The following is a 20,810-nucleotide window of genomic DNA, read 5'->3' on the forward strand; positions in this document are numbered from 1 at the left end:
ACTAGATTATTATGATATTTTATACTATGTACGCTACTTTACTGTAAACATGTTTTACTGTTGTTTACTGTAAATTATCACAGAACACTGTGTGTGTGTGTGTGTGTGTGTGTGTGTGTGTGTGATAAAGGGTCTAAATGCAGGTCTTTGTTAAAAGAGTCTTTCTTCAGTAAAATATATAGTTAAATGTAGAAAACTGGTTTCCATGGTCTAATCAAACAATTGCTAGCTGAGATCCAGTTTGGGTAATTATCTCCAAGTAATTAACATGAAACTAAAGACCTCTGAGATGAATTTGTAGCTTTCTGAAATGTAACTAAAGAACTCTAATCATTTAGAATACTGTATCTTCAAACTCCATGCTTGATTTATTGATCATCTCTAATTCCTGAATTCATCTTTTTTTTTTCAATTGTCATTCCTGTTCATGAGCAGTCCTTTGCGATGTTGCAGGAACCTAGCTGCAAAACCATCAGGGCATGTTAAAATGCCATTAAGCTTGGAAATACTCACTTTAAATACCCAGAATCAGAACTCTGTTTAAAATCATTTACAAGAAAAAGTACATTTTTAAAAATGGCTTTTCTTCTTCATGTAGTCTAGCAGGCATGACATGAGCTATCAGCCAGCAGTTGGGCAATTTAGCAGAGGCAATCTAATGGATTAATATTAAGCCTTTTTTAAATCACACATTAATCCAGCTAAGCTTTTGGGCTTGGGAAAAGCTCTGAGACATTTGGCAGTCTTTTTGACGGTTAAAATAGTTCTTAAACCTTATGATACAACTAGACCAATGCATTAAAGCTACATATCTGCACAAACCTTTCGTCTCTCCCCACTGAAACCTCTCCATTGCTCCGCCTTCTTTACAATGTAACTAAGCTCCTGGTTGGACACTTCAAAATCATCTGGGATAAAAAATGCTCTCTCTTGACTGTGGAGACGAAGATACACATCCAGCATTCTGCCATCATTATGGAACCTGGAAAAAGAAAAAGAAGAAAGACCACAAGTGACCACCCAAGTGTGTTAATCAAATACAACCATTTAAATGTAATTTGCTCTCATCAAGTTCAAGGGGTAAACATTCGAAATGTATTTTTTTAAATAACCTACACTAGCTGTAGAAACAATCATTGGATCTATTGGATATGACACACATACTGTATATCACATCAGCGTTACAGTGGTGCTTCAAAGTGTGTGAATTTTCTATATATGTGCATCACTATGACCTAATCAGATTTTCAAACCTAAAAGTAGATAAAGAGAACCCAGTTAAACAAATGAGACACAAATATTATACTTGATAATTTATTTATTGAAGAAAATGATCCAATATTACATATCTGTGACTGGCAAAAGTATGTGAAATTTTGTTTTCAGTATCTGGTGTGACTCCTTTGTGCAGCAATTACTGCAATTAAACATTTCTGGTAATTGTTGATCTCATCGGTTTGGAGGAATTTTAACCCATTTCTCAGTACAGAACAGCTTCAATTCTGGGATGCTGGTGGGTTTCCTCACATGAACTGCATGCTTCAAGTCCTTCCAGAACATTCCATCAATGATGGAAAGCCATCCAGGCCTAGATGCAGCAAAACAGGCCCAGACCATGATACTACCACCAACATGTTTCACAGACCTTTAGCAAAATGCAGACGGGCAGCAATGTTCTTTTTGGAGAGCAGTAGCATTCTCCTTGCAGCCCTGCCATGCACAAAATTGTTGTTTAGTGTTCTCGTGATGGTGGACTCATGAGCATTAACATTAGCCAATGTGAGAGAGGCCTTTACATGCTTAGATGTTATCCTGGGTTCTTTCATGATTATTACACATCTTTCTCTTGGAGTGATCTTTGTTGGTCGACCACTCCTGGGGAGTGTAACAATGGACATGAATTTCCTCCATTTGTACACAATCTGTCTGACTGTGGATTGGTGGAGTCCAAATTGTTTAGAGATGGTTTTGTAACCTTTTTCAGCCTGATGATCATCAACAACTCTTTTTCTGTGGTCCTCAGAAATCTCCTTTCTTCATGTCATGATACACTTTCACAAAAATGTGTTGTGAAGATCAGACTTTGATCTCCCTGTTCTTTAAATAAAACAGGGTGCTCACTCACACCTGAATGTCATTTCATTGATTGGAAACACCTACCTCTAATTTACCCTTCAAATTAACTGCTAATCCTAGAGGTTCACATACTCAAAGATATGTAATACTGGATATTAATATTAATTAATTGGGTTCTCTTTGTCTACTATTGGGACTTTTGTGAAAATCTGATGATCATAGATGATGTTCAAATCTCCCATTGTTTACCACTGTGTAGGCCAAATCTATAATTTATATATTCACATCATACAAAAATATTTTGTTTGACTAATATGGTACTAGACACCCGTTCACACTTTATTTGAAATTCAACCCTTTATTAACACAAAGGTTATTTCTATTGAATATTTCCAGTGGTTAAAAGTTTGGGAAGTCTTTTTTACTCTTAGGACTGGTGGGTTTGTCATAGTGAGTGCTTAGGGTGGGCCATGTGAAGACTCAAGTTCTGGCCTATAGGCATTTTATTGCATACAAGTAAAAGGGTTTAGCCTAATTCCTATTTTATATAGAAAAGAAAATATATATAAAATAAAATAAAATAAAACAAAACAAAACACACAAGATTCACAATTTCATTTGCTAGTTATCAGGCTATCTAGACAGCATATAACATTAAAACTCCCAACAGGTGAAGTGAATAACATTCATTATCTTGTTACCACGGCACCTCTCAAGGGGTGGGATATATTAGAAAGCAAGTGAACAGTCAACTTTCACAAGGGCCAAATTGTGACGGCTAGATGACTCAGAACTCAGAGCATCTCCAAATTTGCAAGTCTTGTGGGGTGTTCCCGGGATGCAGTGGTTTGTACCTATCAAAAGGAAGGACAAGTGAACCGGCGACAGGGTCATGGGCACCATCACTGATGTGTGTGGGGAGCAATGGTTAGCCTGTCTGATCCGAGGCCACAGAAGAGCTGCTGTAGCACAAATTGCTAAAAAAAAAAAATAATGCTGGCTATGACAGAAAGATGCCAGAACACACAGTGCATTGCAGCTTGACACGAATGAGGCGGCATAGACAAAAACCGGTCAGAGTGCCCATGCTGACCCCTGTCTACCACCAAAAGCACCTACAACTGGCACGTGAGCAACAGAACTGGACCATGGAGCAGTGGAAGAAGGTGGCCTGGTCTGATGAATCACGTAACACTCAAAAACAGAAAGGCAAGATTAGACTTTGCTAAAAAAAAATCTGTTAAAAAAGCTTGACCAGTTCTGATGCAAGATTAACTTGTACCAGAATGATGGGAAAAGAAGAGTATAGAAAAGGAAAGGAAGGGCTCATGATCCAAAGCTGGGTATGATTGTTTGTTTGTCCAATTATGTTTAAGTTTGTGAAAATGGAACGACTCTGTTAACAGTGGCTGTTATTCTGTCACTTATCTGAACATAATGGAGGTTAGGACAGAAGCAAATGCAGATAAGAGTTTTGTTAAAGAGAGGCAGGTAGACAAATCCAAAACATGAGACAACAGCGTGGTCAAAAAACAGGCAATAGTTCAGGCGATCGGCAAACAGGCATAAACGACGCAAAACAGGAAACGAGAATGAGGGCGAGAACAAGATCAAAACTATAACACATGAACCGAGAAGCATACGATTGGTATACGGAAAACCCACGTAATATTTCGCAAAGGGTGAATGCATTGAAAGTCCTTTCAAACTGTGGTTGTGATTGTGCTGTGAACTGGATGAAGGTGTGTGTGATTAGAATGAAGGTGAGTGTTCTGGGAATTGCGGTCCATGGCGGCTATGTTTGTAGGCCACAGTGCAGGATGGGAAATGTAGACACTGGTTTGCTGTGATATGACAAATGACTAAATGGCTAATGCAATATTTTTCTTAAACCACTTCAGTTAAAGCTGAAAGTCTACACTTCAATCACATCTTGAATACTTAATTTCAAATCCAGTGTGGTGGTGTACAGAGGCAACATTCCAAATATTGTGTCACTGTCCACATATGGACCATACTATATGGCTTTTTTGCATATAGTAGCACTTTTGTTACATCCATCAAAGTGCCTATATCTAAACACTGAAGCAAGCTGGACAAGAATAGCACTGCGAAAAATTGTGGCACATCCATGCATGCAGCCATGCAGAATTTTTGATGCCAGAAATGTATCAGGTGGCTCAAAAGCTCAGTTGAAATGCTGTATCAATTAGCAGTAAATTGGAAATGACTACGCCACTCAAAGTGACAGGCAATGAAATTCAATTCTAAAAGAAACAGGCTAGACAAAATATGGCTTACCTGTGACCCTGTGTAGGGGTCTACAGAAAATGGATGGATGGATGGAAATATGGTTTACAAATGAACTCAACTTGCACTGGACACACCCAGTCTTAAGAAATGATTCTTGGCACAAGTTCTGACACTTTCTGAATCTAATTGAACTGTGTTGTCTCACTGGATAAACAGAAAAAAATAACTTGTCTGTTAAGGTGCGTCTACTATCTTCACTCTTTCATACAGTAAATCCTAGATTTAGCTCAGCCTCAAAGATCTGTTTGCAGGGATATGATGGATGCTTTATCTGACGAGGAGAGCTTGAGTAAAACCGGGAGGATGGAACAGCTATTGATTGGAGTTTTGAGGTGGCAGTGCATCAGACGTCTTCTCTTCTAACAACTTGGCTTCTGTTCAAAACTCTCTGATCTTTGACCCCAACAAAGGGATTTGGTTCAGTTAAAGGGTAATCGGGACTCAAATAAACCTCACATGACAGAAAAGACTAACTCATGCAAAAGAAGAGCTCACTGTCTCAATGGGAGAAAACAGAGAGTGATGTCTGTTGGCTATCATATGTAAAACATGACCTCAACACATCTGAATAACTCATATGCACTGAAACAAAGCTAGATTCAGTTCACTGACATGACCAAGCTTTCATGGCATGGAGTGAATATCAGCCTGTTTTAGATGTTTCAGACTAATATCTTTAGCTATGATTCACAGAAAAGGCAACAATCAATGTCATTATCATACCAAAAGAAATGTAAGTAAATGAACCAAACTATTATATTGGCTCAAACTGGAGTGGACACAAGACCTATTTCACATACTCATTATTTCAATATTATGTCATAATTTCAGTGCCTGGGATATCCTGGTTTATTCACATACAGTGTTCAGGGATAAATGATGTTTTTGTAAAGGTCATTTTTCCCTACCCTTGCCAACCCTCCTGATTCACCATGTAACATCCTGTTTTTACTTATTTTCCACCCATATTCGCTAGTGCTCTATTTTTAGGAGTCAAGTATGATCTTTTTATGCATATCTAACATCTAGCAGAAAGACCCCAGACAATATAGTGTGGCCACAAATTATACTCCACTCCATCACAGAATAAGTTGTTTTTATATATCTACTCCTTACATTGAAGCCATTTCAATGCACAGAATTTAGTTGCCATCAGGATCCCACATCACACTGAATTTAATCATGTACTTAATGGAACATATTCTGTTTTCCCTTTTTACAGGGAGTGATGCAGGGCCTGCATATATGTAATTAAAAAACAGCTATTCTATCTATACATGCAGCCTCGGGAGGTATTACAGAAATAGGTCAGCTGGTGTGTTAGTGTCTCTCTTCAGGCAGCCCATAGGAACATCTTAAACTACAAAGCATGATGGGTCCTGAGCAGGCCTACATTTAGATGCTTTTGTCCCAGCTTTAGGACAACCATGACAGATAGACATGGCACTAACCCATACAATGAACTGCATTGACAGAGCACAGAATCTCTAGTGTTTCATTAACACCAAGTTAGGATTAGTGCAGTTTTATGCCTTGGACTGGAAAATGAAAGCATTCTCCAATTATATTGTATTTAGACTATTGCACATAGTCAAATATTTACTAGAAACAGTAAACACAAAAGAAAAAAATACTGTGTGACTAGCAACCGCATTACAAACTGTGGTCAGGCAACCCAACAACAACAATATCCCTCAGGCACCTTCATACCAACTAACCCCAGAGAGCAGGATTTCATTTCATCCTTTCCATTTAATTTTTTTTTAATTTTTTTTATGTTGGTCCTTTGCTCATCAGTAATCACTTGAGACTATTAAATCAAAGTGCATTATATCAACAGCAGGCTGTCAGATGACGGCACCAGGAGAAAAAGTCTCAGTAATGCTGATGTATGATGCTTATCATTTTGTGTTCCATATTATGGGCAGAATAACCCTTACGAGTCCCATGGCCAAAAATAACCTAAATCTTGGATTGTGGAAGTCTCGACATGCGCCTGGTACCATCCACCAGAAAGGTCAGGCAAAAAAAGGGTGTTTGTCCAAGGAATCACATGTTAGCCTAGAGGGGCATGTGGACTGGGATCCCGCTCTCACAGAGTCTGACCACTCCCATTCACTCCTGCAGAAAGCTTGACCAATGCCGCCAGCAGAAAGCCGGACCAATTCCATCCAATCTTACAGAAAGTCTGACCGAGCTTGCTTGCAGAAAGTTTGATGGATCCCATCTGCTTCCGCAGAGGAGGAACGCATAGTTAAGAAGACTACCCCAAGTTGACATGTAGAAATTTCAAGTTGAGGGGGCATTTTCTTTGGCTTTTCTTAGTTAGAGCTTGGGAATTACAAGTTGTTACCTCAAGTTGAACAAAAAATAAGTCTAAACACCCATGCTCACTCCCGCGAACAGTCCAGGATAGTCCTGGCATCAGACCAGGTTAAATTTTTCCAGTCTTCAACTGTACAGTTTTGGTGAGCTTGTGCCCACTGCAGCCTCAGCTTTCTGTTCTTGGCTGACAGAAGTGAAACCAAACGTGGTCTTCTGCTGTTGTAGCTCATCCTCCTCAAGGTTCGACGTGTTCAAGGTTCGCCTCAAGGTTCGACTCTGTACAATTATACAGAGTGGTTATCTGAATTACTGTAGCCTTTCTGTCAGCTCAAACCATCACTCTCACATCAACAAGATGCTATCTGCTCACTGGATGTTTTTTTCTTTATTGCACCATTCTGAGTAAACTCTAGAGATTGTTGCCCGTGAAAATCGCAGGAGATCAGCAGTTATAGAAATACTATTCTATAGTATAGTAGATAGATAGATAGATAGATTGATAGATAGACATAAAATATACAACATATAGACTTCTCTGTATGGAAAAAGATTATAAAAAATTATACTGTTTTACTTAGCTGTTTTTTTACTTACTATTTTACTTAACCATGTAGTACTGGGACTATATGGTTCAGGCTCACCTGAGGAAGTATATGTAGAGCATGGTGAAGGACACAATGAAGAGGACGGTATACAGGAAAAGGGTGATGAGAATGCCTGCTGTGCCTGACTGCTCCAAACGATGGAAGTGCCAGTAAAGCTTAGCAGCGTCGGCCACAGGCTTTTCTGCACTGTAAGACAGACGCTGGAAATAGTGGTGCACACAAAAACACACCCACACACACGCACACACACACACACACACACACACACACACACACACACACATATATATATATATATATATATATATATATATATATATATATATATATATATATATATGTAGTGGAATGCTTCCACAACACATCTGTTTTAACACTAAGTGAACACCCCAAACTTTGTGCGGTGCTGGAAACTGTATACTTATTTTTAAGGGCAGGGGCTTCATGGCAAAAAAAAAAAAAAATACGTAAAGTAAGATAGCAGTTGGTATACGTGCATGTTCGATTGCTGCTGCACCGCTTGGAGCTAATTTAAAAAGTGATATTAATTAGATAAACATTGTGTTACAACAGTGAAAAAGTAGTGCGTTTAGCACGTTGGTTTAAAATAAGGTTTACTGTCTTCACATTTAACTACTTTCACACTGATGGCACTGTGGTGGAGACAAAATTAACTGGAAGCCTGCCTTTTATAGCTGTGTATGTCTATGGTAACTGCTGAGGAATTGTGACTATCTAGTCCAGCTACTCTGCTAACTCCTGTTTCTTTCAACTCTTTCTAGCAGTAATAAAACTCCTGCAAGTTACAACTATGCACCATCACCACATAAATTACTACTGTTATTAACGGTGTATATAAAATTATCTTTCTTTTTTTGCTCTTGCTTTCAATTGTAAATTCACCACAGAACCTATAGAAAAAGGGAAAAGCTAACAATTGAATAATGATTTTAATGGATTAATGACAATTAATGGTAACTCTTTATTTGAAGGTTACCTACATATGAACTTCATAACACATTCATAACCATTACATTAAACTTTTATAAAACAGTGTTAGATGCTTTATAAAAGGCTTATGTCAAAACTCGTCATGTGACTTTACAGGTTTTATGCAATATGACACATAGGAGTGGAGAGAAAATGGCTCCAGTTCATAAAACATTCATAAACATTACATAAATATATTGTTAAGCAGCATTAGACAGTTTATTAAAATATCTTTGTCAAATCTTGTCAGGTGACATTATAGTTGTATTCAATATGTCAGATTAGGAGTGAAGACAAAAGGCCTCTCATGATTGATAGACAGTTAGATAACATATGAGCACATATGAGCTTTGGGATGTATTGAAATAAGGCTATGTCAACTTACCTTTTTTTGAACTGTTTATTTAATTTCTGTAAGAATACGATGCCTCTGGAGGTCCGTCCCATTTATAAAACTTTTATGAATTTAAGAAGCATATATGCCGATGTTATGAACGACTTTGATGCCCTTAAACTAAAGTGATAGGATATTTTCCAATCATTACAATGTCATGAAGCACTATTCCTATACAATGTATAGCTTCTGCAACTGCATTCACATAATAAGCATATATATCAATGTTATGAATGATTTTGATAAGCTAGTATTCATTTAGCTGGCAAACTACTGTAGCTAAGCTAACTTTGCCCATTGCAGTAACTTGCAAAGCAAGAGAGTTATCTGAACTATCTTGCAACAAAATATTGGAAATGGTTAAATGTTATAAATAACTACAACTATTGCCAGTTTCGCATAAAACAATTTTCAATTTATTAATTGCATTAGGTCACCAGTGAAAGTTTTCCAGGTCAGATGTTCAAGCTTTGATAAACAAAATGACTGATTTAAAATTAAATTTTTAAGGACAAATAGAAGATTGGTAAAGTGGCTTCAGGACAAAGATCTCTTGAAAGCAGACTAGCCTGTCTAGGTCTACATGTTTAGCCTTACAATATGATGAATAAAGTGGAGGAGGGAGAAATATCTAATCTTGTTAGAAAATGCCATGTTGCAACCAAATGTCTACACATTTTAGAGGGAGATTGGCTCTTGACTGGTATAATTATGGCCATGTGTGATTTATTTATTTATTTGTTTGTTTTTTTGTTTGTTTGTTTGTACAGCTATGCCATATTGTAGTATGTGGGGAGATACAGTCTCAGTTCAAATGAATAGACTAAATTTAATGTTTTTTTTTCTATCTTCAAAGACCTTTTCTAAATTGTTTTTCAAGCATACAAAACTAAAAACTGATGTAAAAAACTATTACAAATAAAGAATGCATTATCAAAATTATCAAAATCCTTTTAGTTCATGTGACTCACTCATAATGTTTGCATACATCACTTAAAAATCATATTACATTGGAATAGTGCTTCATGACAGTGTAATACCATTCATAACATTGGTATATATGTTTTGTAAGTGAATGCAGTTGTAGAAGCTATACATTGTATAGGAATAGTGCTTCATGACATTGTAATGATTGGAAAATGCCCTAACGCATTAGTTTAAGGGTATCAAAATCATTCATAACATCGGCATATATGCTTCTTAAATTCATAAAAGTTTTATAAATGGGACGGACCTTCAGAGGCATCATATTCCTACAGAAATTAAGTAAACAGCTCAAAAAAAGGTAAGTTGACATATACTTATTTCAACACACCCCAAAGGTCATATGTGCTCATACTGTATGTTATCTGACTATCTATCAAGCATGAGAGGTCTTTCTCCATTCCTAATCTGAGATATTGCATACAAATATAATGTCACCTGACAAGTTTTGACATAAGTCTTTCATAAAGCCTCTAAGATTTATATATGTATATATATATATATATATATATATATATATATATATATATATATATATATATATATATAAACTTAATGTAATGGTTATGAATGTGTTATGAAGTTCATATGTAGGTACCCTTCAAATGAAGTGTTACCCAATTAATAATGTCTACCTATAATAAAATCTACCTCCTGACCATCTTCAGTTGCTTTAGATTTTCTTCTCAGTTTTCTATTTCTTCAGTCACTGTCTCAAAAGGATCATTATAAACACTAATCTTTATTTTACATGCTAGCCTTAACACTGATAAAAGTAAAAGTCTTCATCTGTGAAGGATCAAACTGCCCCAAAATGCAAAGTGAGACAAAGAGTCCAGCTGTATAGTATCTGATACGCAGGTATAAGTGCAACTGAAACAGGTCTTCTGCAGCAGCTACTGTCAGAATTGTATGTATTTTGCTTCCCACTATGGTAAATGGACTGCATTTCTAATGGGAACTCAGAATCTGCTATAGGATAAAGAGATTGCTGAACATATGGTAGATATGGTGGCTTCCATTTTTACTGTGATCAGGGTAAAAAATGTGGTAACTCTCCCACCAATCCCAAAAAGCAACCCCCTTTCTGCCAAAATCGCTCAGTGATTAAATAAAAATACCTGCTTTGTTGAGTTTGTACTGATGCAGAGATATATTTTTAAAATATTGTTAGCTGTGCATCATTTTGTAGAGTGATAAAGTGCTTATTTAACTCTTCTGATGAAGGAGACTTTGGTCAAGAATTTATTAACTGGACATAGGTTTTTTAAGTGTATACCAGAAGCTAGCTTTATGGGTATATTTCAGTACTGCATCTTGGAAACCTTATGATGTTTCATTCAGAGTTATAAATGATGATGTTTAATACACATTTTTATAAACAATTGGAAATGGTATAAAGTAATTAATAAAAGTGCAGTTCTCTAGTTCTCTTCATGCAGACAATAACAAATGTATTCCAGTTTATCTCAGCAGTTTTTGTGTGTTTGCACACATAGACACAGTCGTGGGGGTTAATTATGTAAGCCACACTGAAAATATGAGAGATTATGAAAATATGCCTGCAACAATTTTGCTGTAGAGCAAATGAAGTATATAATTGCAAATAACACTGTGCTATAACTCCTGTATAATCAAACAGCTTCACAGAAGCTTAGAACTTAGTGAATAATCATAAACTTCTAATCAACTACATTTCTCTCTCTCTCTCTCTCTCTCTCTCTCTCTCTCTCTCTCTCTCTGTTTGACAGACTCACACTATAACCCACAAACTAGTTTCACTTTGTATTTCTAAAGTCACTTTGCTACAATAATTTGGAAACTTCTATTTACAGCACCAAAGTGTTCATGTGAGTTTATGTGACTTACCCCAAGGACAGCATCCACAGTGAACACTGCCAGAGGGTCAAGCACTGTCCACACTCCCAGAGCCATGATCAGCTTTGACAGGAAGGAAGGAGTTGAGCCAAACACTAGCTGACAGAGCCATCTGATCAGAAGCAGCAGAAACATAGCTGCATTCAAGGTCAAGGGCCCCAACAACACCAGCAGCAGCTCCTCCAGGGTGCACAGGAGAGAGCTCTGATATACCAAATCCACTGTGTGGGCATGGAAGCGAAACCTAGACAGGGGGAGTGAGAAACAGAGAGGGAGAGAAAGGGGAAAAGAGGGTGATTGTTATATTCATGTGGGCTCTGATACACTGGATAGAGAGAAAATGAAGATAGTGACTGCTGCTTAAACTGATTTTTTGTTAAACATATGATTTTACATGATGCTTTGCCATCACAGTTCTTGCAATTTGTAACTTATATATTCTGCAAATACTGAAATAAACTGTAAATCAGAATGGTGAAAACTGTGAAAACATGATGGTGGGGGATGCAGGATCAGTTCGATGTCCACTTATGATGACTAGTGGACTGCACTGTTTCACTTAGTAGGAGGCCTCATAGCTCTCCTAATTTAGCATTTGGAGGACGGTGGTCTCTGTGTCTGTTCATTAATTTCCTTTAGCATGTGTGAGTGAGACAGCACCACCCCCCATTACACCTGCATCGGCCCATTGGAGTTCCTCTTGCTGACCAAATAGGGGCATTGAAGCATAATCGAGTCTCACTGGGAGTTTTATCGAAAATACAGACAGGTGAAAAATTAAAGGGAAAAAAACATAAAGTGCCTTACTAAGGTGCTGGGCCACCACAAGCCATTAGAACAGCTTCAGTGTGCTTTAATAATAATAATAATAAACTTTATTTTATAAAGCGCCTTTAAAGCAGCTTCTCAAAGCGCTGTACATAAAATCACAGTCCACAGAAAAATAAAACAAATAAAAGTTAATAAGAAAAAAAAACAACAACATTAATAATAAAAAATAATTATAAAACAATCTAAAAAGACATCAGCAGTCGAATGCAAGTTTAAAAAAGTGTGTCTTGAGAAGAGCTTTAAAAATGCCAAAAGTCTGGGCTTCCCTGAGTTCAAGAGGAAGAGAGTTCCAAAGTGAAGGAGCATAGACAGAAAAAGCCCCGTCACCCATAGATTTTAGGTGTGTTTGTGGAACAGTTAACAGATTACACTGTGAGGAGCGCAGTCTGCGATTTGGGGTGTAAGGGATTAATAAACCAGATAAGTATTGCGGAGCCAATCCATGTAATGCCTTGTTTGTCAACATCATGATCTTGAAATCGACACGGAACCTGACCGGGAGTCAGTGTAAGGACTTCAAAACAGGAGTAATATGGTCACATTTCCTGGTTCCCATCAGGATCCGGGCGGTAGAGTTCTGAACATATTGCAGTTTGTTAATTGCGGTTTTAGAAACTCCGGCTAAGACGGCATTACAGTAATCCAGCCGTGTGACAACAAATGAATTAATCAGTTTTCAGCGACAGATAAGTTTAGCATTGGGCGTAGTCTGGCTATATTTCTGAGGTGAAAAAAGGATGCCTTCACAGTGCCCTGAACAAAAAAATCAAAAGTGAGGCTGGTGTCAAAAATTACACCAAGGTTCCTCATCTTACTTTGGGTCTCTAAAACAGAGCCATCAACAAACAGAGACAATGGAGTCGCTTTGCGAATTTGATGACAGGAACCTATAAGCATAACCTCAGTTTTCCCGCTGTTCAGGCACAGAAAGTTATTGTTCATCCATATTTTTATCTCAGAAATACAGTCAGAAAGATAACAAGCATCAATGTTTTCACCAGATTTAGAGTGACTGTAGATTTGGGTATCGTCAGCATAAAAGTGATAATGGAGGCCAAGCGATCGTAGCAGATGCCCAAGTGGAGATAGATAAATATTGAAGAGTAGAGCGCCTAGAACTGAACCCTGAGGAACACCAGTGAGCACCGAGCAAGTGTCAGACCTAAAGCCACACAGAGAAATAAAGTGGGAACGGTCAGTAAAATAGGATTTAAACCAGTTTAAAACTGTCCCGGACACACCAAAAACACTTTCAAGGCGGGTAAGTAAAAGAACATGATCCACAGTATCGAAGGCAGCTCTAAGGTCATAAAGAATAAGAAGAGAGGTAGCTCCAGAATCAGAGGCCATCAACAAGTCATTGGTAACTTTGACCAACGCCGTATCGGTGCTGTGAAATTTACGAAAACCTGACTGAAGGGGTTCAAAGAGGTTATTGGTTGTAAGATGATTGCAGAGTTGAGAGGCAACAACACACTCAAGTATTTTTGCCAAAAACGGAAGATTTGAGATGGGACGAAAATTGTTAAAATCATCCATTTTTTCTCTTTGGTACAGGTGTAACAGCACCAGTCTTTAGTACTGCTAGAACGAGCCTAGTCTCCAGTAATTCTTTATAATGCTGAGGATAGTAGGGCACCACACAGCGAAGCACGATTTGAATAAATTCGTAGGAATTGGATCCAGTAAGCAAGTGGTAGATTTCATGCTGGATACCTCCCTTGTGAGAGCCTCAGAATTAAGCAGTGAGAAATGAGTGAAAGAAGCACCAGTGAACCCAGATAGACGAAGGAGTGAAGTGGCACAGTCAGGGTTAACAGAAATTTCTTTGCAAACATTGACAATCTTAGAATTAAAAAACTGTAGAAAAGAATCACAGAGCTGCTGAAAAACAGGCAAAGTGGTAACAGCATTAATTTGAAGCAATCTGTTTATGGTTTGGAACAAGTGTCTGGGATTATTTTGATTGTTTACAATAGTCTGAGAGAAGTAAGAGGATCTTGCAGTCTCCATTAGTGCATGATAATCCCCCAGAAGATCCTTCCACGCTTGATAGTAGACATTCAGTCCAGTAAGGCACCATTTTCGCTCCATTTTCCGACATACAGCCTTTCTAGAGCGCAGATCGTCATTATACCAGGGAGCAGAGCGGGCGAATGTGACCTAACGTGACCTTAGAGGAGCAAAAGTGTCAAGATTAGCAGCAAGAATGGAATTTAGCTGCAGAACTTTCTCCTCCAGTGATGAGGGATGAAGATCGCTTAGGATGGAAACCACAGAACTGGAGAAAGCTGTCTGATCAATAGACTTCCACTTCCGGAAGGTTACTGTTCGGATGGAAGGCTCACTTGAATGATACAGTTCGAGGTTAAAAAAGACAGCTGAATGATCAGACAGTCCAACGTCAATAGATGAAAACTGCGTACAAATGAGCCGTTTGCAATCACAAGATCCAGTGTATGACCCTTGTTATGAGTCGGGTCAGTTACAAACTGTGTGAAGTTAAAACAATCAATTAGAGACAGAAATTCCTTAGCCACTGCAGAGTCACTCTGCAGAGCCACATGAATGTTAAAATCTCCCACAATTAGAATTCTGTCAAACTTCATACTCAACATCGATAGGAAGTCCGCAAACTCTGACATAAAAGCTACATGTGCCTTAGCCTTAGGTGGTTTATAGACAGTAGCGATGATAGTGGATACAGGAGCGGAAATACTCAAGACCAGGCATTCAAATGATGAAAACTGGGGAACAGACACAGAGCTTGTGTTGAACTTCAAGTTGTAAACAATAATGCCTCCGCCTCTGCCAGATAGCCTCGGGAGATCTAAAACTCCAAAGCCCGCTGGAGTGATCTGGTTAAACAGGAGCCCATCATTTTCTTTATGCCAGGTTTCAGTTAAAAACAACAAGTCCAGTTTTTTATCTGTAAGAAAATCCGATAAAAGCAGCGCTTTGTTATTCACAGACCGCGCATTGAATAATGCGGCATAAGCCTGGCTCTGAGACGACAGTGGTTTAATCTCCACGCGGGGAACTGATATTAAATTGCTGTGATCAACACCAGTATGGAGCAGTTTGTTGGTCTTACGTCGACAGATAGGGACATAGATGTTAGGAGAGGATGAGACAGTAAGACTGCGCCTCAAACCCCGATGAATATATCGCTTAGGACGTAGCAGACCAGCATCTCGACAGAGATTGTAAGAGTCTTTGCCTAGGCAATAACAGTTATGTTTTAGATTCAATAGCTGGCGTGTAGTGTACCTTAGCGCCATGGTCGTTGAGAGCACACTCGCAAGGCCAGAGCGAGTGAAACTATGGAGCGCACTGCGAGCACAAAGTCGTACAATCCTCACACACAATCCACAAACGCAGCCGGACCAAGGCGTTGATTCAGAGTTACACGCTGCAGATTATTCCAGGTGAAGCACAGAAATAAAAAACTACAGTCCAAAATATATAAAATGGCACCGCCACACCGCAATCGTTACGGCACTAAAGACAATGTATGTTAAAAAAACTCGCAGCTATTTAAAAAATAAATAAATATGGATTAAAATAATAAACCAAAACAAACCAAACGGTAACAGGAGCGGCAGAAAAACACGCCATCGTACCCTGTCACCGGAACCGGCTTTGGCACAGATACAATAAATCTCTGGAACTGTACTGGATGGAAGATGGAAGCACCGTTCTTCTAAATTGTAATACCATACAAGTATTTCAGTAATGACTGTAGTCGTGTCTAATACACTTGTCCAAATCTGTGAAGGTCATGGCATATGATTTAAATCTTTTTCATTCTCATCAAACCATTCAGTGACTCCTGTGGATGGGGGTGTGTCATTGATGAAGAGACCGCTCCCATCATGATAGAAATGTTTCATCATAGGGTAAGGGTGATCAGTCAGAAAAAGTGTGTATTGATTTGCAGTGACCCGTCATTCCAAGGGGACACGTAGCTCCAACCCTTTACAGGAAAATATCTGCTACAACATAACAGAGACATTTTTTTAAAATTTTCTTCTTTAATCTGTCACCTGTCCATATAGCCCCATTAAGATGGCCAAATTACTACACAAACATTATACTATATACAAAGCAGTAATACCATTTCTACATATATGTGTCTATTGTCTATTTTATATGTGTCTATATAAAACGATATCCAAGTGATAGGATTATGGGTATGACAAACATAGACTCACAGACAATACCAAAGAGCTGAAGAACAAATAACTGAAAGGAAAAGGAAGGACTCCTATTGTTTGGACTGCTTCATATACACAGTATGTGACAGTAGTAGAAGAGGGGAAGGAGCCTGTGTGATATATGCAAAGGGAGGAAGTGGAAACCAATAACTCCGGGGTGTGTGTGTGTGTGTGTGTGTGTGTGTGTGTGTGTGTCATCAGTTTGATCACTGACCGCCACTGTGATCACTCCAGTCCTGTGGAGAAACATTGAGAGCATAAAAACAGATGGACATGAGGAATTTGTCATCTGCCACTGACCCCTCACTGTTACTTGTTATTTATCCTCCAACACTTTTTTTTCCTTTCCTCCATCTCTCTGTCCACTAGTCCTTCACAATTCTCTATTCTATGGAATTTTCCATGTTCTATTAGCCTGCTGATTTGGTTGTAATAAGAATTTGTGGTAAGCATATTCACTGCACCTTTCCAAGACAATAAATTAAATCAACACCACATGCACAGCGCAACCAGAGCATCTGACTTCAGTTTTGTTTATGTTTTTTTTTTTTTTTTTTTTTATGACAAATGCCTGTTGACACGATGCATTATAAATTCTTTCCACATAGTGCAAACTGAAGGGAGGTCATGAATTAATCTAAAATCGTTGAACTTGCCCCATGTGGAGTCATTAAAATTCCAGAAAATTCTGGAAGTTTGCAAAGAATTATATAAAAATGAATATGTATTGATCCAGCACATTGTACATGCATAACACATAGCATTAGGCATTCCAAGCTCTGTGGTTTCAAATCTTAAAAAAAAAAAAAAATAAAATAAACAAAATGCTAGAAAAGTTTCACTTTTATTCTCTTTATTTCTCTATTTTCTACACATACTCAGTACAGAGGTTGCCTTATTGTTGTGTATGCTGTCTCTCTCACTCACTCATCATACATCTGTCTCACCTGTTGACAGGTATATTTCTAGCATGGAGGTAGAGCCACTGGCTGCAGTAGTGCAGATAAAGGCGGGGAAACCAAGTAAGGATGATGAGGGTGACGAGGAGTGTGACTTGGCCGAAACTGGGCCGAGGACTCCCAGATAGACCAAGCTCTACAGGAAGCATACGCCATACCATGCACAACCGCTCTGCTGGACCACAGCACACAATGCTGTAGCGCGGAGCAGCTCGCTGAGATCTGGGGGCAACACACGCACACACACACACCACATATGCATGATGCTGTATGCATATACCCACTATATACACAAACACAGTGCACACAAGCTGAAATTCATGTACCAGCTTCGGAATCATGGGCTGTCTATCAACTAGTGTTGATAAATGGCTTAGGTGTGACTAAGGATCATGTTGAAAGAAACACAAACACACACACAGAGTATACTTAAATCTAGACTCACATTTCAACACATGGCAATGTTTAATCACCTACATACACAGAATTGCCAGATTATTAAGTACACTTACAGAGAGCTCCATACGTATTGACACCCTTCAAGAGAATGGGCTAAAATGATTGCTTAAAACAGCATATAGATTCAAATTTCCACTACATTAAGTGAAGAATCTATTTACATTTTCATCAACAAAAATTATTTTTCATTTTAACATTCTGCAAAAGTGTTAAACAGTGTTAAGAATGCTCTGCAGTTCTGATCTATCTGCAGCATTAGATATCAGGAAGCATTAAATTTGTCTGGACACTCACTACAACTTTGGCCTACGTACCTCTCAGAATTGTTCTACAATGTGTCACAAAAGGGTGATCAGCGTACCTCAAGGATCTATGACTAGCCCTTATTTCACTATAGACCACCTCACTGAGTGCTCATCTCAGTGCTTCTCCTAGCATAGCATAGCCAACTCTACCCATCATTCACGTATAAGGACACGTCCTGTTAAATGTAAGAATAACATGTGACATGTAACACGTGTGTGAGAATGATTTTATCTTTGAAAGCAACATCATGACCAGTGTTGTTTATACAGTTTTCTGTGCTTCTAAAGAAAGATAAAATCAGGCACTAGACAAAAAGCCAGTGTGTCAGAGACAAGCATAAGATGGCTGGCTGTCAATGGGCATTTTGCCATAGCAGCAAATAAAAGATGACTTCCATCACTGCCATAATGAAGATATTGATGATGCATGAACTGAAATATTTTCAGTTGTCTGTGAAAAAAGGTCATTTCAACAGAGACTTTGTTACAGAATGTGAAATCTTTCATCTCCTCTAAACCTGTTGTCATCACTACATATACATTTAATGAGGCAGGACTTTCAGTAGCAAAAGGGCATAAAGTAAGTTTAAGTTCAATAAGCATCATTCCTAAAAAATAACATTTAAAATTTTACGTGTAATTATCAAATACTATGTTTATATGTGTGTGTGTGTGTGTATATATATATGGAAATTTAATATATATATGGAAGCCCAGGCTGCTTTGATAGCGGCCTTCAGCTCGTCTGTATTGTTGGGTCTGGTGTCTCTCATTGTCCTCTTGACAATACCCCATAGATTCTCTATTGGGTTCAGGACAGGCAAGTTGGCTGGCCAATCAAACACAATAATACCATGATCAGAAAACCAGTTACTAGTAGTTTTGGCACTGTGGGCAGGTGCCAAGTCCTGCTGGAAAAGGAAATCAGCATCTCCATAAAGCTTGTCAGCAGATGGAAGCGTGACGTGCTGTAAAATCTCCTGGCAGACGGCTGCATTGACTCTTGATTTGAGAAAACACAGTAGACCAACACCAGCAGATGACATGGCACCCCAAATCATCACTGACTTTGGAAACACTGTTCATACTGGACTTCAAGAAATTCATTTTACTTTGCTTAACAAGTTAAATTCATGGGCACTGTGGAGGATAAATCTCATCATCGTAAACTGCATTTGGCAACCTCTTCTGCTATTGTCTCACAGAAGCAAAATGGTGTGTTTGTCTATAACATAAGCATAAGAGCTCTTTAAATCTAGAATAAAGAAAAGTGAGCAGGAACTATTTCGGCCAGCTCTGAAAACTGATTTACATGTTCAAGCCCATGGGCTGGAATTCTGGGAACTATTTATGCCTTTGGTTAAGGTTCTAAATCTGGCCCCACTTAAACACTGGACTTATCCTTTATTTGGTGGATTAAGTTATTTGCTATCGCTTTTTCCCTCCTTCTTGTTTCAGGCCATAGGCATTTTTTTGTGAATGAGCCAAACCCACTTTTTAGTCTCTCTATTAGAGGATGGATTTTATAGAATTAGAGATGAGGTGAAAGGAGCATAAAGAAACAGAAATGCAGATAGGGAAAAGGATGAGAGGAAATTCTGATTCTGTTTGTGTGCCATCAGTGAATCAGTACAGAAAGGGAAGCTTATTTAGAGGTCAATGCAGATAAACGTATACACAAAAGAAGGTAATATTTCATAGTTTTGGAATCTGTACTTGTCAATCCATGAAAGAAACGTGCATGTTTGTTTTACTTCTCTGTATGCATCAGATTATTTGCTGTGTTCTCCTGTCTCTGTGTGGGTTTTCTCCAGGTTCTCCAGGTAGGGGGATTGACTGCTCTAAATTGCCCCTAATTTTGAATGAGTATGTGGATGTATGTGTGCATGGTGCGCTGTGATGGACTGGAATCCCAACCAGGGTGTGCTCCCACATCACCTCCAGTGTTCCCTAGACTGGCTGCGAATCCACCATGACTCAGGCCAGAATTAAACAGTTAATGAAGATGAACGAATGAAATCAGATTACATAAACTAGAATCCAATCCATATACCAAAAACGTGACATTAGTCTCCATGATGAACTCTCATATTGAAAGAAATGCATAAAGGTTTAGTCTATGGAGAAGAAAAGTACACTTTCATCCTAAATTGTGAGGGTCGTAGCACATCAATCTCAGCAGTCCAGCTGTAGCTGTGCATAAATTAACACTGTGGCTTTCATGTTTAATGCCAGCAGACTGCTCTCAGAAAGATTTAAGGGTGAATCTTCAAGGCAACAAGTTCATCTCAGAAAATGTCTATGAAAGGACAATGCCTTAACACTCAGCATATAACTGCTTCTTGACATGAGATGTGCTAAACAGACCTATTTATTTGTTAACATTTATGGATGTGGAGATGTGCATTTCTTATGATTGATAGAAACTGTAATAATGGCAGCATGAGCAAATATCTTCAGAGCAGAGAACTAAT

The 20,810-nt window shown here is 38.4% G+C and overlaps 1 protein-coding gene across 1 annotated transcript in view; it reads right to left on the minus strand.

The window, feature by feature from the left end:
• The window catches only part of ofcc1 (orofacial cleft 1 candidate 1), a 40,435-nt gene extending 22,575 nt beyond the window's left edge, over positions 1–17,860 (minus strand). Inside the window, exons 1-4 of the mRNA XM_053611456.1 lie at positions 17,561–17,860; positions 11,557–11,809; positions 7,356–7,519; positions 823–982 (exon numbers count right to left, since the gene is read on the minus strand). Coding sequence (XP_053467431.1) covers positions 823–982; positions 7,356–7,519; positions 11,557–11,809; positions 17,561–17,733 — 750 coding nt within the window. The 5' untranslated portion in view covers positions 17,734–17,860. The remainder of the gene's footprint in view (positions 1–822; positions 983–7,355; positions 7,520–11,556; positions 11,810–17,560) is intronic.
• Between the last annotated feature and the right edge of the window lie 2,950 nt (positions 17,861–20,810).

This window comes from Ictalurus furcatus, chromosome 23 (genome assembly GCF_023375685.1).
Source record: "Ictalurus furcatus strain D&B chromosome 23, Billie_1.0, whole genome shotgun sequence".
Taxonomy (NCBI): Eukaryota; Metazoa; Chordata; class Actinopteri; order Siluriformes; family Ictaluridae; genus Ictalurus; species Ictalurus furcatus.